Source organism: Sebastes umbrosus, chromosome 12 (genome assembly GCF_015220745.1).
Source record: "Sebastes umbrosus isolate fSebUmb1 chromosome 12, fSebUmb1.pri, whole genome shotgun sequence".
Classification (NCBI taxonomy): domain Eukaryota; kingdom Metazoa; phylum Chordata; class Actinopteri; order Perciformes; family Sebastidae; genus Sebastes; species Sebastes umbrosus.
Genome location: NC_051280.1, coordinates 5,758,248 through 5,780,339, shown reverse-complemented (window position 1 = coordinate 5,780,339; position 22,092 = coordinate 5,758,248). Strand labels below are relative to the sequence as shown.

The 22,092-nt window shown below is 41.7% G+C and overlaps 1 protein-coding gene across 3 annotated transcripts in view; it reads left to right on the top strand.

The window, feature by feature from the left end:
* LOC119498726 (epidermal retinol dehydrogenase 2-like) overlaps positions 1-22,092 on the top strand; it is a 37,460-nt gene that overhangs the window by 12,340 nt on the left and 3,028 nt on the right. For 2 of the 3 annotated variants that reach the window (XM_037787773.1, XM_037787772.1), the window contains exons 5-7: positions 92-236; positions 3,410-3,535; positions 8,459-9,085. In XM_037787773.1, the coding sequence (XP_037643701.1) occupies positions 92-236; positions 3,410-3,535; positions 8,459-8,561 (374 nt within the window). In that variant the 3' untranslated portion in view covers positions 8,562-9,085. Of the gene's footprint in view, positions 1-91; positions 237-3,409; positions 3,536-8,458; positions 9,086-22,092 lie in introns of those variants that run through there. The other variant, XM_037787774.1, reaches the window with a different exon arrangement.

Here is a 22,092-nt window from a genome sequence, read left to right as displayed (position 1 = left end):
CATTTAGTGGCCGAGTGTGGACATAGCCCTTTTCTTACTGACTGAATGCCTTTTAAAATGCTCATGTGTTTTTTTTCTCTCCTCCCTGCAGACTACTGTGCCAGTAAGTTTGCAGCAGTAGGTTTCGCAGAGTCGGTGGGTCTGGAGCTGCTGGCAACTGGGAAAGATGGCGTCAAGACCACCATTGTGTGCCCATACTTCATCAACACTGGGATGTTTGATGGAGCTCAAACTAAGTAGGTCTCTTTACATGATTTTCACTGATTTGACTGTCATTGTTTTGTTTTTTTAACGTCTACAGTTTCCCCCAAAAAGGTTGTTAGGCCCGGAGGCCTACATGGCTCCCTGACAAAAGTCCTTGATCAGAGGCACACATGCACATGAAGTCCTGAAAAAACTATGGTATCATGTTTTAGTCTTTTTGCATTTTGTAGTATGCATATCTCCAAAACTGGACAAATAAAACCATGCGCTATCTGCCTGGAGAGATACCAGTGGAGGAAGGGAGCAAATATAGGACTGTAATTTGGGTAGAGTATTGTTAAAGTGTTATTGCTTTAGTTTTTTGTTAGTTTTGGCACCCTCAAAATGGCAAGTTAATATGTAGTCACCAGTGGAAATGACATCTTGTGTTATTTGTGGAGAGAGCTGCAGCCACCAGCACTAATCACACACTATAAACTGTAGTGATGGTGCTCTTTGGATCGCTCTGATAGCTTCAAATGATTGGTCTAACACGATCTGTGTTAATAGCTTCCTATAGATTTCCTTGTCCTGAGTTTATTGAGATGTGTGTGGGTGTTTCTGTGTGGGTGTAACAGCCCATACAGAAAGCCACTCAGCAGTGCTAGCTGTGGGCCTTTATAGCCAGGCTGTGATGGCCAGTACTCAGAAGGAGAGCCGGTGAGATCGACTGACTTGTCGTGGTAGAGGAGAGGAATAAAGAGGAGGTGTAAGACGTCCTTTATTTCAATTAGGAACATGACAGCCATGAAAGCTAGGGACCTCCAAGGGAAATATATAATATATTATATAAATGGATTGGGACAGAGAGAAGGATTTTTATGGAGCATGAAGTGGAGCTGTAAGATTACAATACACAGACAGATGAGAGTGCCATGCCTTTATTTAATATTTGCTTCATTAGTAAAGACAAGCCTCCATTTCCACCTTTCCTTGTTTAAGTGATTCATATTGGTAAGAACCCCCGCCTGTTTGCTATTAATGCAACAGTTCTTCCACTAGTTCACATTAAAATGCATCCATTGGTTCTGCTGGCGGCTTGCTCAACTGCACCACTGCAAAGACCACATCTCACCAGGGTTCAGAGACCTCCACTGGTCACAGTTACAAATCCACAGGACCAAGCACTGAATCTGAGGTGACGGGACCTCCCTCTCTGCAATTCTCCACCAGGCCTCTCTTACTTTGTTAATAGTTTATCCTGACGCTGTAATTTCTTTCCCCAGAGGGCAGAAGCAAATTATGACTATTATATGACTGCGGGATCATTTGTGTTTATTCATGTCACTTGTGCTAGATGCGCCGTAGAGGAGGAGGGGCTTACCTCCATGTAGATACCAACAACGTTTCATCAGCTGTGGTCAAAATTACCATTATTTGCTGCTCTGTTTTATTTTTTAGCTGATAAAAAGCTAACGCTCGGGCCACACAGGGAACCTCAGTAGCGCCTAGCGGCTCCGGAACCTGTTGTTTTTTATTTCGGCGTCCATGTTAACAGGTTAGAGCAGCCACACTGCCTGCGCGGTTCACAGCAACTAAAGACATCATAACAGCAACATTACTACAGTTTTAATGGCTGTATCTGTGAAATATGTCACGGACATGAAAAAGCTTTTTTATTCTGTGGACAGAATTCCATCATTTGTTAACACGAGGCTTTTATTCTGAAATAGTTACAGGATAGTGTTGTAGAACATGCAGTGACTTGCAAGGCTCCATGAATGAATATAGTACGGGGTTGTAATGGTGGATTATTACTATTATTTACAAATTACCACACGCTTCTTAACCTTTTTCTGTCATAAAATAAATATGACATTTATAATGAAATGAAATGGCCATTATGAAAGACAAAGAAAGAAAGGGCCGTCAGCAGAAACGCTGCCATTATGGACAACCCTAGCAAGGGATTCTTAGCAGTTCAGCGAGGCACTAAGTCACACACTGCTCACACGGGCAGTCTGGCCCAAGCGTAAGTCATCGTCAGATGATAGCCGATGCTCTTCAGAGATTGCTTTTCGGCCAATGCTTTCCGCCTGTTTACCTGCATTCAACCAAAGCCTGCTTCAACGTGATTGGTCAATACTGCTCGGACTACAAACGTAAACCAGAACACTTCCGGTACCAAAAATCGTATCCTGTTGCCTCCAGATTCTGCATTCATATGTTTCTAAAGATTAACTGGTGGCACAACGTGAGAGCATGTGTCATACACAGCAAATATACAGCTACTGACTTTGAAGACTTGTCTTTTATGTTTTTTGGATATTTTGGTAATACTATTTATAGCTGCATTAATCAATGTTTTATATAAACAACATGGATCATATGACTATGCATAATGTGTCACTTGTATGATGAGCCCTCAGAGAATGATCTCCTCTAACATGTAGGTCTTAAACATTAAAGGATAAGTCTGGTGATTTTTCTTTTATATTATTATTGTCAAGAAATCCAATAAATAACCCAAACCAACCGACATGTGTTAAAAACTACAGCGACCAATTGTTTTATTAAATAATTGAGCCTTTTTAAAAATGAAGTGACATATTTGTGAGGCGTCTTCTAACGTCTAATTTCTTCCTACTTTTCAGTAATACAAAACACAAACTTTACCTAGCTCTATCAAGAGAGGAGCTACTTGCCTGAGGTCTCTGTGGTGACACCCAGGCTGGTAGATATTGGACTGACAGTTTCTTCCTTTTTTGACCTGCCCATACACACAAACACACACACACACACACACTCCCGGATGTCCTGGGGTCAGGTTTTAAAGGTGTTTGAAGACTTGTGTCAATCTTTATTTCTGTCTCCCTGCCTTCACCCGTCCAGCAGCCCCCTGAAGCCATCGGGACACATGCTTTACGCCAGCACCAAACACCTGACCTGTCACTTTCTACTTCTCACACATGTACCCTTTTGAACAACACAAAACACCCTAAAACTCTTTGACCTGTGTTCAGCATGTAATGACAGGTGTCCATAGCTAGATACCTTACCAAACACATAACAATGGATCTTCAACGGAGTGTACAATCCTCAGTCATTTTGAACTTTTACAGAAATTACATTGCAAAGAGAGGGCAAACGGGGACGTAATAATTGTTGGTAAGTTGTTCAGTGCTGTTTTTTTTTTTCTCTTAATCCTTGTTCTTGTGTTCATCAGGTGGCCAAGGCTGCTGCCAATCCTGGAGCCAGACTATGTAGCCAGGAAGATTATCAATGCTGTGCTCACAGACCAGGTCTTCCTGCTGATGCCAAGGAGCATGTACCTCATCACTGCTCTCAAGAAGTTAGTGTCTACCTTTTCTGTTCTCTTCCACATAACTGCACTGAAGTTACACACAGACCTCTCTGTTTATAATTATCAGTCATGTGACTGGCGCAGAGCCTGGATGGGAAAACACGTTCCATCATGGCGGCTAACACTGGGAACTCCACAAAGCTGCCGCACAAGCCTGTCAAATCTTTATTTTTTTACAACCCACAAGTGTTTAGATGACCTCTCAAATGACGAAAAACATATATATAGATAGATAGATATATAAATATCTATCTATCTATACATATAGATAGATAGATAGATAGATATCTATCTATATAGATATATACATACAATCTTAGGCATGTGTGACCCGTATACAGTACCTGCTGTGGTATTTCAATCATTAAGGTGGAAGTAGACAATTTCTCAACTAGCTAGCACGCTAGCTTATCAGCTCCTTTATCATAACAGAATATAATGACTTTCACCACTGCTCATCTTAGAAAGGCCACCGCAAGAAAACGTGTTCTTTATTTATGTAATGTGCGTTCAGATTGGTTTCCCATAAGCTTCGCTTTCACTATGCAATTCTGCCTGTCACCGGCTTGCTAGCTCACTAGCTCATCAGCTATAACGCTGGCAGCCAGAAACAAACGTCTATGATCCATTGTCCGTTTGATAATCTAAACAAAGAACACGTTTTCTTGCGGTGGCCTTTCTAAAATGAGCAGTGTTGAAACTTACTATATTCTGTTCAAGGAGTTCATAACCAGACAGCGTTAGCTTGCATAGCTAGCTAGTAGAAAAGTTGTCTCAGCTACGTCCCCGGAGCTGTACTTTGGCGACGATAGCTATGTGATGTTATATCTTTAGGAGACTCCATCCCTTATACTGTTGCCAATATGAAAGTATAAAGTTACAGTTATCTGATCTGGATGGGTCACTAATGCTTTTGTTTGAGAGGTGAAGGACAAGAAATTATCGTTGGTTACTGCGCTCAAGCTAGCTGTCACTCGCATCTCCGTGGTTAAACCAGCCGCTGCTAACGTTGGAGACAGACACAGGCAGAGCAGACGTAGTAACGTAGCTCGCGAAGCAACATCTGGAAAATGATTTAAATGAAGTGAGCTAGTTAGACCAGGGAGATAGGAGAGACGGCTGGCTTGACCGTAATCTCTGGTTGCATGGGTGTTCAGAATGCTGCTGTTGTGCTTGTGGCTCATTCAGTGCCACTATCTGACCACATGGTGTGATGGTGAAGGTTACCAACTTCAATGTAGAATGCAGGCAGGTCTGAAAAGTGAAGCCAATATGGAAGTGTCTTAAACGTGCATTCTTTCTAATATCCAGCAGGGGGCGACTCCTCTGGTTGCAAAAAGAAGTCTGATTGAATAGAGGTCGATGAGAAAATGAGCCTACTTCTCTACTTGATTTATTACCTCAGTAAACATTGTAAACATGAGTTTATGGTCTCAAGCGCTAGTTTGTAGTCTTCTTCAATACAGCATGATGTTCATTTAGTAAATGATGGTCCCATTTAGAGTCAGATAGACCATAAAGCAGGGGATGCTTTAGGGCGGGGCTACCTTGTGATTGACAGGTCGCTACCACGGCGTTATCCGGTCTGGGAGTTGTCCGTGTTTTCGTGTTAGAACTTTAACCCTTTCACCGTGTGTTTTCACTTCATGGAAGTTAATTTGAACTTTTTTGGTCACCTAAAAACATCTTATTCAGTGATCAGTTGTACTTAGCTCCACCCTCTCGTGTCACTTCTGGTTACAAAATGACGAACTCGAGGCACTCCACAAACCAATGGGTGACTTCATAGTGACTACGTCCACTTCTTATATACGGTCTGTGGCTGGAGGTTTCAGGTCTCTTTGCTGGTGTTGTGTTCAAGACTGTTTCCCTGTCTGTGTGTCGATATTGCGTATTAGACAGTGATTGGCTTTCGAACTTGTGGCGTACCAAATCTAGCTCGCCAGGGGTACGTTTGATTGTCAGATTTTAGGGAAGGGCACAGACATCAGTAGAAGAATGTGAAAACGCCTCTCTAGTGACAAACTTGGTGAAGAAATGGTGCTGCCAAAATGGTGCTGCCAAAATGGTGCGCTAGCATTCTCACTAGTAACTGTTGGGATGAGTCTCAATCAGGCAGGCTGTTCACTTCACGTCAATCTAGTCTAGCCAAAACAATGATTTTGTCATTTTAGTCTTCATCTTCTCATTTTCGGATGAAAAACACGGGTTGAATGATGAAGAATGCAGCCCTGCAGCTACTCTGAGTCCTCCTGACTGCGCTCATTAGTGATGCACGGTTCAGTCGCACCCACCAGCCCGTTAGGAGAGCCAGATCCGCACGGCCCAACATGTAGAATAATGCGTTAATCAACCACCCAAACCCAACCCGCAAACCGCAACTTTAGGCATTATAGTAGCGCTGTTATCAGGACTGAGGACATAGAGACGGACAGAGCGCTGTGTGTGTTTGAGAGAGAAAGAGTGACAGAGAGAGGAGAGGAGAAGGTGGAAGGTGATGAAAATAAAGAGAGATTTTGGTCAAGTTTTTATTTTTAAACTACATTTTAGTCTCATCTTTTTCATCAGGGATATTGCATGTTTGATATCGTCACCGTTGGTGTTCAATGACCTTTTGCCGTCCCACGTCATCGTCTCGTCTTAGTCATGGGGGGAAAAAGGTCGTTGATGAACATATTTTGTCATAGTTTTCGTTATAATGAAATTAACACTTGTCGGGTGCTAATAGAGAAATTCTTTTAGGGGAAAATTGTGAAATCACACCGGGCAATAGCCTATGTTCCCTGTTGGAGGATGACTCATCCAGACCTTTTCCATTGACCAGGGGTCGGTTACACCAGGTTATGTGTTTTTGTGCATTGGCATTGGTTACAATTGGCCTTGTAATGGCAGCCCTACCCATGAACTCCATTTCGCTGTGCACGGCGTACAGATTTTATTGAGAGGGGTCACAGAGGGGCTGATTTCAGCCGTTACCTCTGTGGCATTAATTATCTACAACAACAAGCTTCTGTTTGTTATTGTAGATGCACCATACGCCACACCGCCACCATATCTGGTGTATCCTGTCATGATGTTTGGGATTGGTCCTCTTGGCAAATTAAATAATTGTATTTGTGGATATTTGGACCTCTTTTCTAACTGATGCTTACTATACTGCTAATTGGTAAACACCGTTGTATGACAACATTTGTAGCTAAATTTCTAATTGTGGTTTGGTTACTTGTTACCAGTAATTTCTGACCAACTTTTAAATGGGGTTACTTTAGTTCACCAGGTCCCTCCGGTTTCCAACCACCACCAAAACATGTATGCCCTTGAGGGGGTGTTGCGTCAGGAAGGGCATCTGGCGTAAAACCTACGCCAAATCAATGTGCGGATCAATGAGTCCGCTGTGGCGACCCCTAACGGGAGCAGCCGAGACACGAACAACAACTTTAGTACACCAGGATAATCTATTCGGTATCACTGTTGCTTTTAAAGGAGTCCTGGGTACATAAAGAAAAGTAGATTTATTAATTTCTTTGTTTAGTCTAGAGCTGTACTAGCAGCTCAGTGAGACTGTAATGTTCACTGTAAAGAAACCTAAACTGTTAAGGGCCCTGACACACCAAGCTGACGGTCGGCCGCCGGACAGTTTGGGGCCGTCGGTGAGCGTCTGTCGGTCTAGTTTTTGCGGTGTGTCCCGCATCCTCGGCTCTAGTCTGCCCTTGTCAGAGTTATTTCGGCAGATTCAGCATGTTGAATCGGCGACGGAGCTCTTCGGTGAGAGCAATCGGTCCGATTGGCTGTTCAGCTTAAACGAATCAGTGCACGAGAAACTGAAGTGAGGAACGCAAGCCAACGGGTAAAGAGGACACACACAGAAGGCTCTTCTCATTTTTCATCTTCATCGCGTCTGATCATTCCAACACACGGCTATTTTGACAGCGACATGAACATCTGGAATGAAGCTAAGTGGTGAGCGAGAGTGGTGTTAAAATGGTTGACAAACGCCGCTTTGTTTCATGTACGTATCATAACGACGGCTTGTATATCCGCCGTCCTCGGTCTGAATGATGAATACAGACTACCGCCGCCTGCTGGTTGTGGAGAGTTACTTCCTCTCACACAGGCAAAGAAAGTACGTCCTAACTGGCTGTTGGCTGTAGTCTTTGTTCAAGCGCAACTTGTCGGCCAAGACAAAGGTGACGTGAGGCGACGCAACGGTCGGCCTTCATCGCCGCTAGTTCTCTGATGTCAGGGTTAGTGTGTCTGGGCCTTCAGAGAAACATATGGTATTGATGGAAAGTTAGTTATTAGGCTTCTTACCCTGGGAACCATGGATATCTGTAGTATCTTACATGGCAATCCACTCTGTGGTTGTTTCAATGTTTCCATCAAGACTGAAGAATAAGACAATTAAAACACATTATAAATGTCGTCGATGATGCGTTTTTCTAGTTCCCTGCACACTCCTAATTGTCTGATTTTACAGGTGTAGTCTCTGGAAACACTTTCAGCCTCTGCTGGTTTGCACACCTTGCATGCCATTAATGATCTGAGCTCTGGTTTTAGAGCAAAATAAAATAAAATATTCTGAATTTCCAACAATACCAGAAGGAAAGATCAGCAGGTCATTAATCATGAAGTGAAAAGATATGAAACAGAGAGGCCAAACAGGAACCGAAATCCTCTAGAGGTGTATGAGAAATATGATTTTTTTTTTTTTTAATTAATGTTGAGGAAAAACTATCAACAGCTATATCAGTAGCAGGACATAGAAGGTACCAGGTGTGTCTGCTGCTATCAGTCGGTCTGACAGAGGTCCTGTGTATTGATGAATTCAAATGCACTGCCTGCAGCTGTGGAACAAAATGCAAAGTCCGAGCTGAATATCTTCTCATCCTGTCCCTCCATCATCCTCTTCAGTGCTCTGCAGTGGAAGCTGACCTACCGCCTCAGCTCTTACCTGGGAATGTCAGTCCAAGTAGACTGCCACGCTAACAACAGTCGGCACTACAAATTGCACTAGCACACAGTCACAAGTCCTCTCTGAGAGTGGTTATTACAGCCACCTCATTGGCTACAATGGGGTATTGGGAAAAGGTTGATTGTGTGTATGGCAAGCCCTTTCAACATTTAATCAGTAGGGCCGACTCGTAGCGATTTAGTTTTCACTAGTGGTAATGCCATTTCCACATGTCAAAATGTCATTGTGACGAGTTAAAATGTTAATATAGCATATCTGTAAAACATTTTTGACATGCTACAAATATATTTTCACATGCAGTATAATAATTCCAGATATCTACAATTGAATTAGCACATTGCTGAAAAAAGGATTGTGACTGGAAATTTAATTTCCCATTTTGGTTATGTAGCTCCAATTACCATGTTCATTTCAGATATGTACTTGCATCATTTTGACAAGTGGAAATTAGTTTTTTGATGTCTAAACTTAAGTTCTGACTAGCTATAAAATGAATAGATACCTCAAATATACATAATTGTTACTAGTATGAATATAATTTCCACTAGTTACAGAAATGCAATTTTAGATAATAGAACAGTTCTAGTGAGAACTGAGTTGTAGATATCATTAATCAGAATTGCAGCTAGTCAAAATTACATTGATACGTTGGCTTGGAATTATAACACGTCAAACTTGAATTATAGATATCTGTAATTGAATTTGAATAGAAGGTGGTAGAAAATGGTAAAAGTTGATTAGCTGTTATTAAGTTACAGATATTTACAATGAACATTTCCTCTATTAAGAAATTCATTTTTAATAACAAGAATTAACATTTTGACCAGTGAGAACTGAGTTGTAGATATCTTTAATTAGAATTGCAATTGTCAAAGTTTAATTATAGAAATCTGTAATTGAATTTGAATAGATGTCAATGGTAAAAGTTGACTAATTAACATTTTGACTGGTAGATATCTTTAATTAGAATCGCTACTAGTCAAAATTACATTACGGATATGTCGGCTTGGAATTCTAACTAGTCAAAAAGCAATTGTTGATGTCTACAATTACTATTACCACTACTGAGTAAATGTTAAAATGGCTTGTCATATTGTGTGTGTGTGTGTGTACCTTTCAGTTCCCCTTTCTTTATTTAATACAGTCCTTGCCAGATGGAGAGACTTAAGATTTTAAATAACAAGAAATAAGCATAATACACCAAGTAAAGGTAAAGCACAAATACTGTACGGGCACTTCCTCTTGCACTACTGTGCTTTGACTGTGGAGAACACTGCTGTTATTATGGTTGTTGTGGCTTTAGCACACTGCACTCTCACAGCCCGAGGACAGTGTTTCCGAAGGATTATTGATTTACGGGGACAATGCCCTATAGAACAGAGCTGACGGCAAGCTTTTTTCTTTGACCTCAGACAGTTGAGTGTTCATTGAGACATAAACAACTCTCACCGTTACCCGGAGACTAAAGTGAACCGGTTTGTAATGTAGAGGGTGTTGTATTGTTTGCTTGTGCTCAGCAGGTTTCTGATGATGTTGTTCAGGGATTTAAAAGCACACATATTGTGAGTATCTGTAGAGTAGCTCCAGGTCATGTGTCATCAGGACTCGGCAGACGAGTTCTTGACACAGTTATGTACAGTTTTGTTTTTTTATTGATTGAGTGTCAATTGAATAATGGGATGTTATTTTTCATATCCAGTATCAATTGAGTAACTTGGTCAATTGTCCCCCTGCAAATGCAGATATTGAAAGTGTTTAATAAAGATGGTTTATTTTGTCATGAATCTGAATGGTGTTTGTAATAAAGTGGGTGTAGCACTTCTGTTACTTAGGCTTTCTGTTGGTGCGTTCAGCATTTGAATAATTTGAAGTGACTATTGTGTGCACTTCACTTTGTAATGATTCTATTATTCTATAACGTACACTATTTGAAGATTAATTATACGCATGTCACATAGGTGCAGGGGAGAAACGGCATCAGTAAGGTGAAATGTAACGCCTGCACACTCGCTCCATGCCACAAAGGTTTAATAATGACTATGTTTCAATCCTACTTGGATCTTTGTCAGGTCAGAATGTTTGAAAAGTGGAAACAACACCCATATTTATACATCATGCACACCAATAGGCAAACAAGCTGATGGCAGGTGTGGTTCATCCAAAAAAAAAAAACAATACCTCAGCGTGATAAAACATCCACAAACAATTAACAATTCAATAAAGTACATAGAAAAAAGGACATAAAACATATTTCTAAATATCAAACATATATTATTTATAAATTACAGCTGTCAAAGTTAACGCAATAACGCGTTAACGCAAATTCGTTTTAACGCCACAAATTTCTTTACTGCAATTGATTTTTCGGTGGTTGTAGCGGGCTCTGTTTGAAAGCTAGAGTGTAGATACTGGCATCATATGAAAGTAGAAAAAACATAATGAATCCATCGGTACCAACCATGTCATACTAGCTTTTCAGGATGGAGGTTAAATAATGCTCCAAACTTGCGCTAAATTTTGGCGAGGAAAAACTGGCATGGCCGTTTTCAAAGGGGTCCCTTGACCTCTGACCTCCAGATATGTGAATGTAAATGGGTTCTATGGGTACCCACGAGTCTCCCCTTTACAGACATGCCCACTTTATGATAATCACATGCAGTTTGGGGCAAGTCATAGTCAAGTCAGCACACTGACACACTGACAGCTGTTGTTGCCTGTTGGGCTGCAGTTTGACATGTTATGATTTGAGCATTTTTTTATTCTAAATGCCATACCTGTGAGGGTTTCTGGACAATATTTGTCATTGTTTTGTGTTCTTCATTGATTTCCAGTCATAAATATATACATACATTTGCATAAACCAAGCATATTTGCCCACTCCCATGTTGATAAGAGTATTAAATACTTGACAAATCTCCCTTTAAGGTACATTTTGAACAGATAAAAAAATGTGTGATTAATATGGATTAATTATGGACAATTATGCGAATAATCGCAATTCCATATTTTAGTTGATTGACAGCCCTATTATAAACATATCCATCATCACATATATCAGACACTACATTACTTACATTAAACAAAGATTACATTAAGTTGGCCTCTTCCACCACCACCATGATGATCATCCCATGATCCTGTAAGAGCACTGGCCTCATTGGGAGCAAAACATTGAAATCTTTTTGGATGTTGTTTGCAGCTTCCTCTAATGACAGCGTCCCTGAATCATACAGATGGGGCTGCAGTCAGATGTCATAACATTTGGGCCCAACATGAGTTGGAAATAAGGTCCATATAAAGTGCAAGCAGCTGGGAACCTGATCTGTAGATCTCCTCTCCTGAAAGTAGAGGATCTGATGAGGAAAGTAGTGAAGCTGTCTTTATATTCTCCTCCTTGAGTTTCACAGACTGTTGGAGCCCACTTAAACTATTAAACTTCATGCGTTTATCCATTATGTATAGACTGTATGTAAAATCAATATCATTTGATATCCATAAAGGTGCAATTAAATGTTGATCAAGTGGTGCTCCCTCAGTGGCCGAGAGAACTACAGCAAGCCTTTATTTGGGAGAGACTTATACTAGTGACCCAGTTAAAGCAAACTGAGATCTCACTCTCAAGTTATTTGTTATCGTATGCACAACTATTACAGAAGCAGTTGTTGTCAATGCAAATCTTGGGTCTCAGTCTCCCTCCAACAATGGTCTTACGGCCAGTGGGATGAAGCTGTCCCTGAGCCTGGTGGTGAGGGACCAGATGCTACAGTAACGCCAGCCAGCCAGATTGGCTGGGGTGGTTGGGGTCTTTAATAATCCTGTTGGCCTTCTTCCTACACCTCTGGGTGTAGAGGTCCTCCATGGATGGCAGCTCCGTCCTGGTGATGTGCTGTGCAGTTTTGAGGGCGGTGCAACTGCCGTACCTGCAGCCGGTCCGGATACTCTCGATGGCGCACCTGTAGAAGTTGAAGAGTATCCTGGAGTCCATGTTGAACCTCCTCAGCCTGCAGAGGAACAAGAGCCATTGTCTCGCTGTCTTGGTGATGGATATTCCTCCATGTTTACGTGTTGTCTCAATAAATTCAGTATAACGTCCGTTTCCACGGCGCCACTCCCATCAGTATAGAGCAGAATTTCCACACTAAAGGTCTCACAGCCTTCCCTTTAAAGTTTTTAAAGTGAACAAAACATCAGGAGTAGAGCAAAGATACTTGCCTCCATTAGTGATCAATAGCACATTTCACATATAGCCTCGTAGCATGTCAACATATTATAGACAGGTTACAGTTATCAAAGTCATTCCTCTGCAGTTACATATTAAGGGGATGTTGTGTTCAGAAAAACAGGCTTTTGAGGTCATCATCTGAGTAAAGTCTTTCTCCAGCGCCATTCCGTTTCTATAGTCTTTGCTTTGCACTCCTCACAGTGCGGTGAATCCGCCTGTTGACACTGTGTCTGCCTGCTGACGTTGACTCACATTCTCAAGCATCACTACAAAACTGATAAATCCCACATCCTGCTTTCAAAACGACCACGAGCTCAGTTATGGCACGACTGCGCGTAGGCAGTGTGGGTAAATGAGGAAATGTGACCTGAGGCCATATCAGGACCTTTAATTTGACTTTGTTGGTGTGTAGTGATTCACTGGGCGTGTTGGGTCAGTGTGGAGGACCCTTTTTTTCAATTTTCACTTTAAAAGCATTTCCCTTTAGTCTATTTTTCATTAAATGTCCTCCATTTGTTTACCTCATTATCCTTTCACACATTTAGGTGTAATTTATTTTGAAGATATTTCATCACAAGCAGGGGCTTTATAGAGGGGACATAAAACAGAGAAAGGAGACAAATTAAAAGCAACCTACCTAGATCCAAACTAAGGATAAAATATAAATAACAGAACAATCTTGGCATGTGTGGAAAAACTCCCTATATGAGGGGAGACATGAGGGGAAAGCATTGGGTGCTGGGCAGAACAATACAGTTGATATATGTTTAAATGGATCAATCAAGGAAAGCATATGGGACTGGAAACTTTATCTCGAATGGATGTGGAACTTTGGGCTGGTGCCAGTGGCTGTAAAGGTAACGGCAGCATCCTTAACCGCTGTGAATAAGAGGCTCTGCATTTGTGTGAATTCACAGATTTTGTGCGTTATTAATTACATTATGGTTTGCCCCCGCTATGTTGACGGAACAGTGAACTTGGGGCTTCTGGCCCCCCTGGTAGACCAGCTTTGAGAGTTAAAAAAAACACTAGTCCACAAAAATCTCTACATTATATGATTTTGTTATGGGACCCCAATGTGCTCCCCAAGATCTCACCTTCATTCTCCATCAAACATGATCTTTCCGTGGCTTATCTTCTACTGCTCTGAACTGATTCACAGATTAACAAAATTGGTTCTTTGACATCATTAAAAAAAGTTTTCCACAGTTTTAGCATTGATCTCCTATAAGATTGCCTGACTCATGATGGACAGTACCGTAGATAGCATCTTTTTCATTTGGTGCATTTTTTTCTTCCATGTCAAAACCTGCTGCCTACATTACCCACAATGCAACTCGACACTGCTGAGAGTTGGGTTGAAGATGTGGGTGTGCTATGCTCTTAGTGGCTAATGTATCCTGGAGCCTCTAGCCTGCAGCAGACATGAGCAGCGGGCGACAGGTCTGGAAGATCACTGCTTTCTAACTCCACATTTCTTTAATCTTCTAAACTTTAGTCTTCAGACCCAACTGACGCTGACTCAGGTGACATCACTGAAAGCAATTTATCAGATTTCATGCAGCTCCCTTTGGAGACACAAAAGGCTTTATACTACATTTTATTATAATTAAGTTTTCAGGATTGTCCTTTAATACATCCGTTCTCATTAACGTGATAAACGTCCACTTCGACTCAAGGATGAAGTGATTCCATTTTGGTGGTCAAAGGTCACTGTGACCTCACCAAACACGTTTTTGCCCATAACTCAAGAATTCATATGCTAATTATGACAATTTCTCACACATTTATAACAGGATAAAGTGATGACAATTTTAACAGACATGGATGTAAACTGCAGCTTGACTGGTCGGCGGAGGCAGACAACCACGAGGCGGTAATTCTATCCATCGAACCGCTGACCTTACGATTGATGTGTAAAATTGGTGCACATCCCCTTTAATAACATTAAGGCGTCTTTTCTTTATGTGGACTCATACAATAGGCCAGTGCTGTAAGATTAAGGTGAAGTATTTTAGGAATACTATAACATATGAGGGTTTACATTGAAGTGGAGCACTGAACTTCAACACTAGCAAAAGAGCCGGCCAACCAGCGCACACTGTAGCACTTAACAAAACTTGCAGCCAACTCTGATTAGGTGAAGAAAATATCTTGGAGCTTATTCCATTTCAAACTAGAAGTGCACTCGGAGAGCGCAGACCTCCGCCAAGGCAGGTTTCCTGTACGTCGCCGGCCCCCCTGTGGTGGCCTGTGGTGTTAATGCACAGGCTGAGCGGAGTTATTAAAAAAAATTCCCAAAGCCGGATCATGATCCGGATCGCCACCAAAATTGAATGGATTGTTCATTTTGCCACACCCCACCACTCTAAAAAAAGTTATTCAAATCCATCACAGACTTATCGAGTTATCGTCCAAACGGACAAACGGACAAACAAACCAACAAACCAACAAACCAACGCCGGTGAAAACATAACCTCCTTCCTAGGCCTTTGGACATGGCGGAGGTAATAACTGTGTCCGTACAGAGTTGTAAATAACGGTGTGGATTCTCCAATGCTTGGGTCATAACGTTAGTAGCACCCCTAGTTGCCCTAGTTGTGGCATTCCTGTGAAACACTTAAAAGATTTATTTAAGAAATAAATCTGAAGAGCTTCACAGTCCAGGCAGGCTGGTACCGTGCCAGTATCAGTCAGACGCCAGCAGTTCTGACAGCAGCTTATCGCAATGTTGTCTGACAGCCAGTTCTCTGAAGCGTTTCACCTCATTGCAGGAAGACAAACATTACATTTTCTACCTGCATGTTTCCCCCAGAATAGTTGACAAATGGCTCAATAAAACAAGGGATGGATTCAGAGATGTGGGAGCAAAATTGCTGCACACCCAGAGCACATCTAAGGTGATACATTTTCAAATGTCTCCAAATGCAGAGCTCGACTGGGTTCAGACTGGACAAACGGGGAGCAGAAACAACAGAAACATAATATAAGAAGTAAATCAGCCGACTGCTCTACATCTACTGAGTGTTTATGACCTTCAGTCGAACAAAACACAGGCCTCAAGCTGCCGTTTATACAGCCATCACAGAATGTCAGTTTTATGGAGACACTGGGTGTCTTTATGGCAGTGGGCACAAGCATCCGGCTAGATACAACTTATGAAGCATGATAATGTTCCTGTCAGGAGCTGGTTTCTAGCTGATGTTGAACACAACATTTACAAGTACACACCACCTACCTTGCTGTTTTATGTGCAGGCGTATGCATAAATGGGGTGTTTATCCCCGTTCATCCCTGTAAAATGGCCCTTTTGAACATAGGCTGTCAATAGAACAGCTTTAGGTTCCCTTGTTTTAAATGTACCAACAGCATAGCCATGACACTGGTGGATCCTGAATAGCCTGTGTGTTGGAATGCAAGGATCCAGTGTTTTTGGAGCTTTACCTGTACTGGGGACTGGAGGTCTTCACAGGTCCACTCAGTTCACGGCAACCAAAACTGGATCTCGCTCTAATCGGGTGTGGAAGGCACCTGTTGTATTGCTGCAGGTCTCAGGTCTGTTTATCAATCTGTCTGATACACAACAGGGCTCAACACTACCTCTTAAATGTGGTTGCCAGGCTGGAACCATGCGTCACCTCTTGGTTCCAGAAACTGAAAATGTGGTTGCCATTTTTAGTCACTTTATTTTTGGAGTAATTAAGATACTATGCAGGTATACGTCAGCTTAATAATACAAATCTTATGAATGGTGGTGTTCATCAGCCCGTCAATGGGTGTACCAGCTCTTGCGGTCTTCTCCTCACTATGTTGGGCTGCTGTGGCTCAGAGGTAGAGCGGGTCGTCCACCAATCGGAAGGTTGGCGGTTTGATCCCCAGCTCCTCATTTTTAGCACTAACTGCTATGCCATTGTTAGACTATTCAGTCTTGACTTGTTAAGATCAACATATCATTGGTTTATGCCCTGACATTTTCCATGTCCCAAATTTTTCTATTTTGAATTGAAATTGTGACAAAACTATTAACATTAGATTAGGAGTTCAGAGAGGGGTCAGGTTCATGCATATGAAGACATACTAGATTTGTGTGCAAGAAAGTAGGTTATAGAAATGTGGATCCTGGAGTCCTCCTTAAGGTTGATAGAGTGGTTGATTTAATTCTCAGTTTGTAGTTTTTCCAGTGAGATTTGGAAATAGTTGAGTCCAGAGACTTAAACCAAGTGGGGTTTGGTTTGACTAAAATTATCTGAGGAAGAGGAGGCATTTTAACTGGTTCAATTCTTCCACTTAGGACCAGAGGAGGTTATCTTGTGTTTTACAGAGTAGAGTAATGGAGTTCAAGTGGAAGGAACCTGACAGCTTTAGAGCATTATTGATTAGTCAGAGAGCTTCTTGCAAGGATGTACAGTAATAGGGTTGTAGATGGAAAGCAATGCACGGACTAATCTTCCCATGTATGTTGGTGTTGTGTTCCCTGGATGTTGGAGCTTTGCCAGATAGCTGGGAGGGGGAAGAGTAACACATGTGCAGTGTGAAACTATGTGAAGCTATCACTGATATCTTTAGGAAATGGATTGTATTGGTTATATACTAACTTGGTTGTATACCTGTAGTATTGGTCAGTTGCTAAGTAATAGATGTATGGTGGATAAGGTCTTATATGTGTTCTACACATAAACTAAACTTGAAACTTGAACTTGAATATTCTGTCTGTTAGAGGGATGTGCCGGTATTAGATGTCCATGCTACAATTACTGTGTTGTGGTGTTGCTGGCGTGGCTTCCAGGTTCCAGGTCCAAGTTAGTTTGATGTGATTTAGTGTTTTTAATTTGCATGGTCGGATTCATTCTTTCTGTTCCCCTCTGCAGTCATTTGGCTCCAAGAAAAAAGCGTATTATTATTACAACATCAGGGCTCCTTGTTGTAAAGAAGCCCACCACTCTTACTACACAATCAAGTCCAGCCATCCTCCATCCTGCATCAAAGTGCTGGCATTAGACTGACATGAATGCATTTAGCTTTTAGACCTGTACAGTTCCACGGCAGATGTGTGCGTCAGGTCCTACTAGTCCTCTGACACCCACCGTGAACAAAGGCCTTCTGATTGCCTGACAAATGGTCCCATCCGTTCCACTTCGTGAGCACCTCAATGCCAGTGATTGATCAGCGATTGTCAGTTACTCTCGGTGCTCATGGCCGGACCCACCGCTGAAGTCACTGAGGTCCTTCGCATTTTTTTCCGAGGTGTATATAATAAAAGTTGTGAAATAATTGCCTAAAAATAACTTCATGTTTGGTGCAGCACAGATATTGTACAATGCCAAGATTACAGACTTGCCGGCACAGTGGGCAGTACCTGCTCTTCCTCTCGTCTTTTTTCTGTCCCAAAGCTTTGATTGACAGAGCCTTTTCATTTTTGTTTGTCACTGAGACAGTTTACAACGTAAACTATAAGCCAACGCCACGCGTGAAGATTATAAGATAGCGGCTGGATTCTTTCACTGTCGCAATATCACGCGAGAATCGCTGGATCAATCCATCTTCTCAGGCTTCAAATAATGCGTTTGTGTCCGGCAAGCCAGATCACGGATCAATCAGTCACAGTTTGGGGATTGTGTAAACATATTGTAGGTTTTATAATAGGGATGGTAATAATTAACCATTTAACCGTTAACCGACATTAAGCATCTTAACCGTCACTTAAAGGGGAAAAGCTGGTCCACTTTAAGAGAGTCTTAGCCGGCATTACAGATATAGGAAGTTGGCTCCCATCTATAGCCCGCTTGAGCGGAGGAGTCATAGCCTCGTAGCATTTATTCACCGACAAATAAACTGTACACACACCGTCTGCTACACCTACGTTCACAGCTAGAACGCCACACACACACACATGGTCTGTCGGAAACTTGCTGAAGTTACGCCGCGCTGACAGACCGTATGTGTGTGACAATGGTGAGCACAAAGCTACCAGCAGAGCTACAGATGCTAACGTAGCACAAACACACACACTGTTTTGTAGGACAATCTCTATCGTTAATCCGGGCAGACAGAGTGTCGTTACGCCGGGCAGACACACAGCTGACAACCTGCTAAACTAAACTAAAAGTGCGGTGGAGACTTTTACTGGGAAAGTGGCTGCATGTCCGCGACACTACATGAAGCACCGTGGCTGCTAAGTTAACACTCCCGGACGGGTGAACTGGGGACTCAGTTGTCTGTTGTACTCATACACTGCAGCTGGTACACAAAAATCTTGTCGGTTAACGGTCAATAATCGGTTTGCGATAAACCGGTTATCAGTTAAGAACATTTTTCAAAATTAGCATCCTTATTTTATAAGAAATGCGCCATTGACTGAAGGTCAGTATAAACACAGCCTTTTTATGAGTCAGGTAGGCTTAGTCGTGGTGCCTACATTTCCCATAAAGCAACACATCGGACTCTGCATTGGCTCCAGTAGAAGGATGGCAGTGTGAACCGCTCCCATCACTTGACCCAAATGATTAAAAACATGTAATATCTTTCATCTCCTCGGTGCTTCAGCCGAGTTGTTTTGCCCTTTCATTCCGTTTGATAACAGAGAGCATTCTGGAGACGTCTTCCGTCCTTGATCTTTTTCTTTCTCTTTCTCTGGTCCATTTGTCTGAGGACGGAGCCATTATTCTCTATTAGAAAGCTTTTCGTCTGTGGAACACAGCTCACACAAATGGAGATAGTGCCTTGCCTGTCACCTCTGTTCATTTTACATAAAAGCCATTGTGTTGAAGCTTTTAATAATGTGTTGTTGCATTATCCAGCCTTGTCTCTGCTCCCTCTCCGAAGACAAAAGAGTCATTGTTAGTCATCTGAGAGCTGCTAGCACGGGCTCATATAGGAAGAGATGCAGGAAGCATCATTCTAGCTCCAACAAATGATTTAACATTAGCACAAATTCGTTGCTCCACGAGGAGCTTCATTCTGATTGTTGACACTAACAAAGCCATCGGCCCCTGGACTGTTTGTCTGCTGTTAAAGGGGTACTCCAGAAATTTTGCTAGTTAAACGGCGCATAATCTGGACGCAAAGTAAGGCACAAGGGGGCAAAGGGGTTGTATTTAGTCTCTTAATTAATCATAGGTGTGTTTTGGGCGCAAGAGTGTCATCTCCCATTCCATTTAAAAGCCAGGTGCGCCTGCACTTGTGCATTGCTGTTTAAATGGGGGACAACAAATACAGATTGAAGCGGAATATTTCGTTAGATAAAAACATGTTGAGAGTTTTTTTAAATGATTACATCTATCTTTTTTCAATTCATCTTCACTTTTGGACTCTGGAGTTATTGGAAATGTTTGGATTACATTGGTCTGAAAGAATCCTACGCAGCCACCACTGGAATCTAACAGGGGTGTGAAGATTCACTCAGCTCACAATGCGATACGGTACACAATATTGGGTTCACGATACGATGCGATATTATAACAATCATTTTAACACAACTTGAATAATGAAAATATATGACTGAAAAAAGTAGCCTTTTATTTAAAAGTCACAAAATGCAAAACATTACACAACTTCTATGGTAATTTCACCTGACTCCTCCTTTATTGCCTGGCTGCAAATCAGCTGCAAATGCACTAACCACACCAGCACTAGGAATGTGACGGTGAGGAAATATTCCCACCGGTTAATAAACTTGTGACAACACCAGTGTTAAACCAGACATTTTACAAGAAAAGATGACGGGTCAACATGTGTAGCTTTCTTACTTTGATGTTTACCTTTCCGTCCTCTTCGTGGCGATTAACGCTACCTCATTAACGTTATGGTTCCCTTATATCATTGGGTTTAAATCTGAAATACTGTATTGTATTGTAATATTGTAGGCGCGTTTGCTTTCGACACCAAATCCTCTGCCATCTTTCGGGTCTGTTAACTCTCTCTCGTCAACATGTGTGTGTGTGTGTGTGTGTGTGTGAAATATGACGCCTGCCGCTCTGAGCTGACTCCTTAAGATGCGTTCACTTTCAGATTGAGGCGTCCGTCCTCCGACTATCTATTGATAACATGCCGCAAAAATTAACTAAATGGGTTTTTTATTTCTGTAAAAAAAAAAGCAAGACGACGGTGGGGGCGTCTGACCTCAGAGCGCCCTCGTCTGTTCAAACAAAGCACTGAAAAAGACGAGAGAAAAGCAGATCAGTGCTTGTATGACTAGATGTAACTATGATTCCCTGATATCGCGATCCAGTTTTTCGTCTCGATGATGCATGTCGTCACGTTTTTATATTGCGGTATTTCGTGGCACCATATTTCCTCACACCCCTAGAATCTAATATTACAAATAGTAAAATACTAATAATATTAGTGTAGCCTGATCTTTATCTGCAATTGTGCAGAAATACTGGCTTTAAACAGAATGATTAGACCATTCAAATGTCCATTTAGAATTTGAATGTCAACGTTATGAATGAAGCTTCGAAGCTTCTAACTAGTCGGTACAGCCCTAGAATTAATGTTGCTGTGGCAAATTGTGAAGGGAGGGAAGGGACAGGTATGTGGACCCTCTGCCTTCCATCTACCTCTCTCTCTCTCTCTCTCTCTCTCTCTCTCTCTCTCTCTCTCTCTCTCTCTCTCTCTCTCTCTCTCTTTCTCTCTCTCTCTCTCTCTCTCTCTCTCACTTGTTGGTTTATTCATTATATCCACAGACCTGCAGACAACACCAAAATGATCATACTGTGTTTGTATGATGAACTAAATCAAATGTGTAATGATGTCAAACTATGTCAGAGCGTTGATGACGATGTTAAAGGTAGACACATTATCACCGCTGATTTACGCGCTGTAAACAGTCATTATGTGTCACTCTGCAGGAACATAACTTAGCATAATGACAGCAATATCTGTTTATTGTGGTGAAGCTAATTGTACCTTTCTAACAAATGATGCTAATGGTCTAGACTAAGAGCATCATTGAACTACTAATGAAATATATCCACCACATAAAGGCTGTGTTATTTCTTTTTTTATAGTTTAATACATCAAATAAAATCAATAAGAAATGCAGCATAGGATGAAGTGATAAAAAGATATGTGATGAAAGAATCGAAATGATGGTGAGGATAACGTCTAAGTACTAAGCGCCTAAGGTACAGTTAAAACCTATGGAGAACATACACTCGGTGTCCAGTTTATTAGGTACACCTCGCTAAAATTAGTACAGTCGAATACGACATGCCTGTAATGGATCCTCTGTTGTTCAGTTTGTGTTGAAAAAGTTTTAGAGACGTGCTGATTCAACCGTCTGATAGTTTTGGAGGCTGTACCTGCAGTTCGTGCTGCTGTTGAACTGTATTGTGTTGCACTGACAGATGT